This window comes from Arvicanthis niloticus, chromosome 20, assembly GCF_011762505.2.
Source record: "Arvicanthis niloticus isolate mArvNil1 chromosome 20, mArvNil1.pat.X, whole genome shotgun sequence".
NCBI lineage: Eukaryota > Metazoa > Chordata > Mammalia > Rodentia > Muridae > Arvicanthis > Arvicanthis niloticus.
The window spans coordinates 18747750-18756318 of NC_047677.1; the positions used below are offsets into that span (position 1 = coordinate 18747750).

Genomic DNA, 8569 nt, shown 5'->3' on the forward strand with positions numbered 1-8569 from the left:
TCTTTACGGCGCAAGATTTCAGCGCAAGCGCATTTGCGGCTAGCCGTTACCATAGCGACTGGGCCTCCGGCAGGTAAATCCTAGCTGCCCTGTCAACATCCTTGAGCATCTGCAGCTCCGGAGGCCCTGGTAACTGACGGGTAACTAGGTTTCTGAGTGGCATTTAAAATAAGGGACTTTAACCTTGATCACGGGTTTTGAGAGGCACACAGTCTAAACAGTAGGACAGGGGGTCCGATTCCTCGGGAAGTTGCTCGAGGTGTCGTTATCTAACAGAAAACGAATGTCGAGGAACGCAGAGAAACCTCAGGCAAAACCCCAGGCAAACAGGCTCATCCGAGAGCAACGGAAGCTCGTTACACTCCGACCAAACACCGCAGCTGAGTTCAGAGGCCAGAGCGACATACTTCTCAAACTAACTTTTAAGGTTTCTGGATAATTCAAAGCATCCACACAAATCCCTTTTCCAACAGCCGGCAATGCCGTTGAAGATACACACGATGCACTCAAAAGACATGACCTAAAATATTAAGTGGCGCTGGCAAGGAGAGCAGTAATATTCAGTGGACAAAGGGCTAGGAAAAGAAGAGATGGGTTAAAAGTTAAGCCATTTGGTTTGATGTATGTACAATCTAGACAAGATTTTTTTTTTTTTTAAAAGGCAGGTGTGGGGCACACAGTTCGAAAAAAAAAAAAACCAGTTATTTTCAGAAATTGAATTTTTACTGAACAAAGCAAACAAGGTTTTAATTAAGAACTAAATGAAGAATTTAGGCTAGAGAGATGGCCCAGGAGTAAAATACCTGCCTCTGAAGCATGGGGACATAAATGCAGACCCCAGCACTTAACAAAAATCTGGGAGCCTGTAACCCTAGGCTTGGAAGGCTGGAGAAGGGAGGATCCCCAGAGTCTAGTTGAACCTGTGAGCACCAGATTCACGTTCAATAGGAGACAATATCTTAAAAAGTAAGATGAAGAATGATTAAGGAAAACACTTCATGCCCCGCATCTTGCTTCCATCCATGTGCGCACACACAAGTCCCCTCAAGAACTCTAATGCTTTCATGAAGTTAATATTTTCCACAAAAAATTCCGAGAAACTAAAAAACCGTTAGTCTTCATTTAGCAAAAGTTAAATTATACTTCCTATTCATGTGTTGTGATGTGTGATATGACAATAATGTGACTTGAGCCACAATAATTGATGGGTTAGAACACCTTATTCTGCCAAGATATGATTTAGCCTGTTATTGCACAGTTTTGAAAGATGTGAAGCTTGACGTTGTAGTGGGTGTTTGCATTGCTGAGGCCTTCCCATACTTCTGTTTGGGTGACTTACACTTCTGTTCTTACATCTCTTGTAATTAAGGGGTAGATTTTAGCCAGGAAAAAATTAGAAATTGCTGGATTTACTCTTACCTCCTTCTTGGTAAGCATACAGTCTGTGATAAAGGTAGTCAGACACTTTGGGTCTTAATATTGAAATCCCCAAATCTGGGGCTCTCAAAGTTTTCCAAGCATAGACAAATGGGTAGGCTGTGATGTTACTAGGTCGGATCGGTAGATTGTGTGCCAGCCAATGCACTTGGTGTTCTGGCCTTTGCAGAGCCCCGCCCATGTTGTAGTGCCTGTCATTCTCCAGAAGCCACACAACAGCAAGGAGCTGTAAGAAAGTCCTCACGAGTTTCAGCGATCACTTCAGTCTGGAGTGAATCAGATGTGCCTGCTTCATAGCCAGGTGAGGTGGCACCTTCTGTTCCAGTCACACTAGAACCTTAGAGCATTGCACACTTAGGTGAGCCAAGGTGGCAGGAACAGCTATTGGCAGCTTGTCCACCTTCTTACAAGCAAGAATATTTTTTTTTGCTAAAAAAAAATTATTGAGATTTTGGGGTGCAATTGTATTTGAGTGATAACAGGTTAATAGATGAAATAAACTCAACAAGATTTTGATTGCTAAATAGAAGCAAAAAAAAAGCGTGGATCACGTAGAGTGCTCCTATGAAAGGAAGGAAAGAGGAAAGGAAAAGAGGAGGAGGAAGAAAGGAAGATGACTTTTAGGATGGGTGACATGCATGGTATGAGATAAAATGTAATCCAGGAGGAGAAAAGAACATTCAGGTAAGTATTTCACGCTGCAGGGCTAAGCAATGTAAGAACACAGGAACGAGGTATTGAAACACAACGTAAGAACACAGGAACGAGGTATTGGAAACATACGCTGATTTTGCCCATCTACTGCCATATGTCCAGGACTTGGAACCTTGTCTACTATGCAGTAGATAGTAAGTGTTGAAAGAAGGAAACAAAGATCAAAGCGCAGTAAAAGATTAAAGGACAAGTTTTAAAACCATGGAAAAAGCAGACTAGAGGAATGAAACCAAATCACTGACGGAGAGGACAGGCTTGAAGTAATCAGAGAACACTGAGGGAAAGGCAAACGCATCAAAACTACTAAACATAATATTCATGGTGGAGGCACAAGACGCTGCATAAGATTAACAAATACCCGTGAACTAGAGAACACGGAATATGCAAGGACACATGTTCTCAATGATATAAAAACCATGAAACATATACGGGCTAAAAGGATGCACCATATCTCACAGCAGTGCTCCTATAGAGCCCATGGATGACAGTGTCTTGGTTAAGTTATTCAGGTTTTAGAATAAAGAATTCTTTAGGTTTCTGGGCAAGAAACAAAAAGTGGGGTGGAGAGAAACCGACTCGGCTCCTTTATGCTGGTCTATAACAGGGCATATCTTTATATGCAACTGTAATGTTTCAGCAGCTGTTGGAGATTCTGTCAGAGCTACATGGAGAGACCCTGTCTGACAACAAAATGAAGGAAAAAATGTGAGGAGGAGAAAGGAAAGGAAGGAAAGGAAGAGAAGAAAGGAAGGAAGGAAGAAAGAAAGAAAAAAGAAAGAGAAGGAAATTAGGCAAAATAATAAATCAGGAAAAGGGAAATGATAAGAGTGAAGTAGAGATCAAATCTATGTATAGAAAGAACAAAATTTGTAATGAAAAAAATCAGTGAAATTTGTGTCCTGAGAAGTTAAAATTCTTTGATAGGTTCCATTCATCAGACTTTAAAGTCTTTAGCTTGGTTTCGTTCTTCTTAGTGGTAGAACCACATTTCTATGCTCTGATATTTTTTTAAACTGGCAAAGGACCTTTGCATGTGCTACTGTTTGCCACCTCCCTGACCATCCAGATGTCTTTGTAGTTAATGGCTGCTTATCTTTTACATTTAGAAGGATTGGCCTCATCTAGAATCTATCCTAGTCTGTAAGGAGGTCTACTAGGGCTGTGGTTTTTCTCATTTTTTTCTTAATATTTAACATGGATGTGGCTCATGGTAGAATCTCAGGAAAAAATTTCTGGATGACTAAATGAAGCATAATAATAGTTATGTTTTCTTGGGATATAATCTATAATCTTCTCTGTATTTTATGAATATGATGGTTATTGAAAGATCATTATTTGAGGGCATGTTTAGAGACTTTTCCATCCTTGTATTCCTCATTTACATTTATGTATACATTGCCTTCTGGTACTGCTGTAGATCACACCCGTGTGGCCTTATATATTACACAGTGTTGCCAAATTTCATCGCTAAGTCTATTGTTTGATTTCATTATACCAGCTGCACAGAAAACCTGACACAATCTGTGCCAAGTAAACCATCTAAAATAATACTGAAAGAGCTTAAAGAATAGTAGCCTTGAAGATACGTCACTTTGTGGTTTAAAAACCATTTTTACAGACAAACGTTTGGTGATTTGCTTAGAATTTTAGTGATAACATCCTGTCAAAATTCTTATCTAATTTTGATGCCCAAACTCACAATCTTTTCACTGTTATCTTGTCTCAAGCAAAATTAAACTTTTTTGCCATTTTAAGAAACTGTTTAGCTGGGCAGTGGTGGCGCATGCCTTTAATCCCAGCACTTGGGAGGCAGGCAGATTTCTGAGTTTGAGGCCAGCCTGGTCTACAGAGTGAGTTCCAGGACAGCCTGGGCTACACAGAGAAACCATGTCTCAAAAAAAAAAAATTAAAAGAAACTGGTTAGATGTTCGTCATGTGCTAGCTAACAATGGGCAGCAAGTATGTTAGTTGTCTGAATGTTACTGTAAGTTTAACTGAGTTTTCTCTAAGATGAAATTGTGATCAATGTATTCACAGAAAACCCTTGTAAGAAAGAAGATAGAGGTAAGATTTTTATCCAACATCAACTTCATTCCTAGGATAGACACCAGTCTTTTTGTAGTCTAAGTTCTGAAGCCTAACAGTATGGGCCGAGTATAATGTGCAGCTACAAAGACTTTCATAAAGTTAAACAATTCGCCTCTAGCATCCAACACTTAGTTATTAGCCATAGAAACTGAACAACTTGTTAGTTGAAGATTATTGTAGTCTGGAATATGGGTTAAACTAAAAGCACTACAAAGTAGTGCAGACATTGAGTGAAGCCAGCAGAGGCTACAGAAGCCCAGAGCTGGTGGTGAGGAGGAGTCCTAGAGACAGGGTCAGCAGAGGAGGAACTCTAGGACAAGGCAATAGAATAGCAAGAGTGGACAAAATGTAGTCCTTCTTTGACAACTTCCATTCCTTCCATTTGGGAATGTCAAGGCTGTCTGGATGAAACAGGAAAAAGCTGGTCCAGGCATTACAAGAAATATCCCAGAACACGGAAGAATTCCAAGTAAGATGAGATCCGTATGTGAAAATGTCTTCCTAGCCTTCTAGCTAAGATCAAGTTCAGAGACACAGAGAACTTTGGTCTGTGGGAGAATGGTGTTGACAGATAGGAGTACTTGCTGTTGATAGAGCAAGTCTGGGGGATGGAGAGGAAGAGGGAATGGTGTGTGAGGTGGGAAGAATCAGGAGTGCGGCTTTATGCAAATTGATAGTTCTAGGTCTTCATAGATTAAGATATGTCATGTTGAAAATAAGGCACTGACAAGGATAAACCCCTAAAACAGTTACCAGAGATATGAACTGAACGGCTTGATTTGTCAGCAGGCAGGAAGCTATGTGAAGGAATCTTCTGATGTCATAATTCTGGGTGTCACTGGAACGTTTGATCACCATTCCTTTGGCAAGTCTAGCCTTCTATGGAAAGTCAGTAGAAGCAATTGATTTATTCACCTCTACAGGAATCAGACTTGGCCTATTTTGGTAAGTCTATGTCTCCTTGAGCCCGGTAACTAAGACTTAATTTTCCACAGTTACATGAAGCCACAGGTGACAATGTTTACCCAAGATCTTCATTGAGTAATCTCCCCTTTCTTGATAACGGCCACACTAGTCACACTCTTGGAACTTAAAATTTTGGTTTTATTATTACTTCCAATAAGTATTTACTTATTATGAATAGAATATCAGGCATGAGAAATGCTCTAAAGACATTTTTTATCTTTCCTATCCCTTATGTGTTAATAAAGACATGTACATTTATTCAAGATAGTTATTAAATGTCCACTGGGTGTCCAAACTCATCTAGGTATAAAGAATTAAATGGTGACAAAGATGGACAAAGAGTGGTTAGGGCATTTAAAACATTTATTAAAATAATTAGTACAGTGCTTCTTAACAGGGGGGAATTTTGCTTTTCTCTCCTACCAGGGAGAGAAATACGTGCTAATGTCTGGGGACATTTCAAAAAAAAAACAGTCAAAATACTGGGAAAAGGTTGTTGTTGACATCTAGTGGGCAAATCCTCAGGAACGTTTTACAATGCCTATGACAGTCTACCTTTCTCCAGCTTCGAAGCTTGTGGTCTTAAATGTCCATAGTGCCCTGGCTAGAGATCCTGAATTAAAATGATAACTGTTAAAAAACAGAGAGAGAGAGCGAGCACCATGGAGACTTAGACAGTAAGAGTTATGGGAGAGCTCTTTCTCTAAGAAAGGGAAGTGTACACTCCTGGGAGCTGTGGGCTGGGGAGAGTTCCAGACACAGGAAACAGTAGATAGTAATGAACTTATTTGAGTTTGTGTATTGCGTATACTTAATCTCTCCCATTTAGATATGTGCTTCCCAATGCTCAGCTTCTACTAATACTAGTTATCACTACCAATACTAGTTGTCACTACTAACTAATACTAGATATCACTACTAATACTAGTTATCACTGACTGAGTGTCGGCCATGGTATTTACATGATTATCCCCTTTAAACACACTGTTATCTGAAAGCAGATATTATGAACAACTTACCCTGTAGGAATACAGACAAGCTGTCAGGCAGTGGTGGCCCACGTCTTTTATCCCAGCATTCAGGAGGTAAAGGCAGGAGGCAGGTGGATTTCTATAAGTTTGAGGCCAGCCTATTCTAAGTTCCAGGACAGCCAGGGCCCCACAGAGAAACCCTGTCTCAGAGAGAGAGAGAGAGAGCGAGAGAGCGAGAGAGCGAGAGAGCGAGAGAGAGAGCGAGAGCGAGAGCGAGAGAGAGAGAGAGAGAGAGAGAGACAGAGAGACAGAGACAGAGAGACAGAGAGGAAGAGAGAATATATAACTAACTAAATGAAAAGAATTACTTTCTTAACTAATTCAGCATGACGTAGGGGGTGGGTAGACTAAATGGCCATGGGAACAAGATGTTTATTTTACTCAAAGAGAACCTACATTAGTGGAGAGGCAGGGAAGGGTAAGGAATTAAGACTGAAACTTGCTGATTTCAATAATCATGGGAAGAAAATTTGACCTTTCTTTCTCCACAGCATAGGTCTCACTGTTAACCACAAGCTAACCACAACACAGGCACAGTTTGCTTACATTTCTTGGGGGCCATTTTGAATTTGTTATAAGATTCTGAATTGTTAGTTGGATAATTAACTTTTAAATATTCTTCAGCCGGGCAGTGGTAGTACATGCCTTTAATTCCAGCACTTGGGAGGCAGAGGCAGGTGGATTTCTGAGTTCAAGGCTAGCCTGGTCTATAGAGTGAGTTCCAGGACAGCCAGGACTACACAGAGAAACCCTGTCTCGGAGAACAAAAAAAAAAAAAAAAAAAAAAAAAAAAAAAAGATTTTTCAGATGTCACCTTCTGAATGTTTTTGTATACTTGTAAGAAAATTGAAGCACTAAAAATGTCAACTTATCTTTGAAGATAAGCCCCATTTTTATTTTAACTTGGTATTCTAGGATTTCAGTGAATTATGCCTTTTCGGTTTGGGACCCAGCCAAGGAGGTTTCCAGTGGAAGGAGGAGACTCTTCAATTGAGCTAGAATCAGGCCTGAGCGCCAGTGCTTCCTGTAACGGGAAAGAGACGTCACCCAATAGGTGACTATCTTGACAACCGAGGAGATGGGTATCGGCTCTCGTCAGCATGGGCACTGACACTGAATATTAGCAAGAAACAAGTTAAATCTGGGAAGTCAAGCACTGCTATTGTTACACTAGTACTAACAAGAGCCCGGATTTTAACAGTCTATATCTCGTAACTTTGGAAGTCTAGGCCTCTGCCCCATACATTTTCATCTAGATTGTGTCTATATTCTAAAGGGGGACATCAGGCCACCAGCATTCTTGTGTGAAGGGCATTGTTCTAGACACAAAGGTACAAATGCAAAGACAGATGGAGAGCTCTCACTGGTGTCACTTGGCTTGAGTTAGACCACTGACTGAGCCAACAGTAGAGCATGGACATGCTGCAAGGGAAGCTGCTTTTACAGGATCGAAGCAAACCATCACAATCAGGATTTGCTTCACTTTTCTCTGTTTGCCATACTGAAACAGTAAATAATACACTCCTACTTCTCTTAATGGACTAGAAATTTTGGAGCCACAAAGTTAAGCTTAGGAAGGTAGATACTTTAAAAGTTAGACTTACTTATGGGTGGAAAAGGCTAAAATATCCAGGGTTGGTTATTTGGTAGGAGTGTCAGAAAAGGAACCCAGACTCTCTGAGTTTCATTTTGTATTTTAACTCTGAGGCTCTACCAACATCCGAGCATTCGTCTGCTAGCGTTCACTCCACAAGTGTTTTGAAATTACTCAGCCAAAGTGACTGAAGGCTCATACCTGAATTTACATACTATTACTACTTATTTATATTTATGCATGTTTGCCATTTAATTATCACTGCAAACCCTTGAAAGAGAACACCTGGAACACTGATAGTCTGGGAACAGGTACATGCTGGTTGTCATGTGTGTGTAACAGGCACATGCTGGTTGTCATGTGTGCGTAGATGCTTGTCACAACCTCTGATTACACATCTTTGTGACATTGAGAGGCTCCAGAGAGATTTTAAACAATTGAAAAGATATTGAAATTTTTCTTTGCTTTGGAAAGAATTTCCCTTTTTGTGTCTTCACTACGTATCATTTGCCCTTTCATTCAGGCAGCTCCGAAGATGCCCTGGAAGTCATTGCCTGACAATAACTGATGTTCCCATCACTGTCTATGCAACCATGAGAAAGCCACCTGTGCAAAGCAGCAAGGAAATGCATCCCAAATAGCATCATCAAGTCTTCTGTGAGGGTTGACTAGGTCAAGGGTAACGGGCCAGGATCATCTCATGGTCTGCCTGGTAAACAAATAAAGGTGGTGGCACTAA

The 8569-nt window shown here is 40.6% G+C and overlaps 1 protein-coding gene across 1 annotated transcript; it reads left to right on the top strand.

Moving 5' to 3' along the window:
- The first annotated feature begins 10 nt into the window (after positions 1-10).
- Positions 11-8569, top strand: Fam229b (family with sequence similarity 229 member B). The gene is made up of 5 exons (XM_034524371.2): positions 11-129; positions 1607-1738; positions 5029-5184; positions 7152-7290; positions 8354-8569. The coding sequence occupies exons 4-5, from the start codon at positions 7166-7168 to the stop codon at positions 8469-8471; spliced, it is 243 nt and encodes an 80-aa protein (XP_034380262.1). The 5' UTR covers positions 11-129; positions 1607-1738; positions 5029-5184; positions 7152-7165; the 3' UTR covers positions 8472-8569.

Bases quoted from the DNA above. Each gene is read 5' to 3' on its own strand.
- Fam229b (XM_034524371.2), top strand. From the start codon at position 7,166: ATGCCTTTTCGGTTTGGGACCCAGCCAAGGAGGTTTCCAGTGGAAGGA. The intron at 7,291-8,353 runs GTGACTATCTTG...CCTTTCATTCAG, and splicing joins AAAGAGACGTCACCCAATAG to GCAGCTCCGAAGATGCCCTG.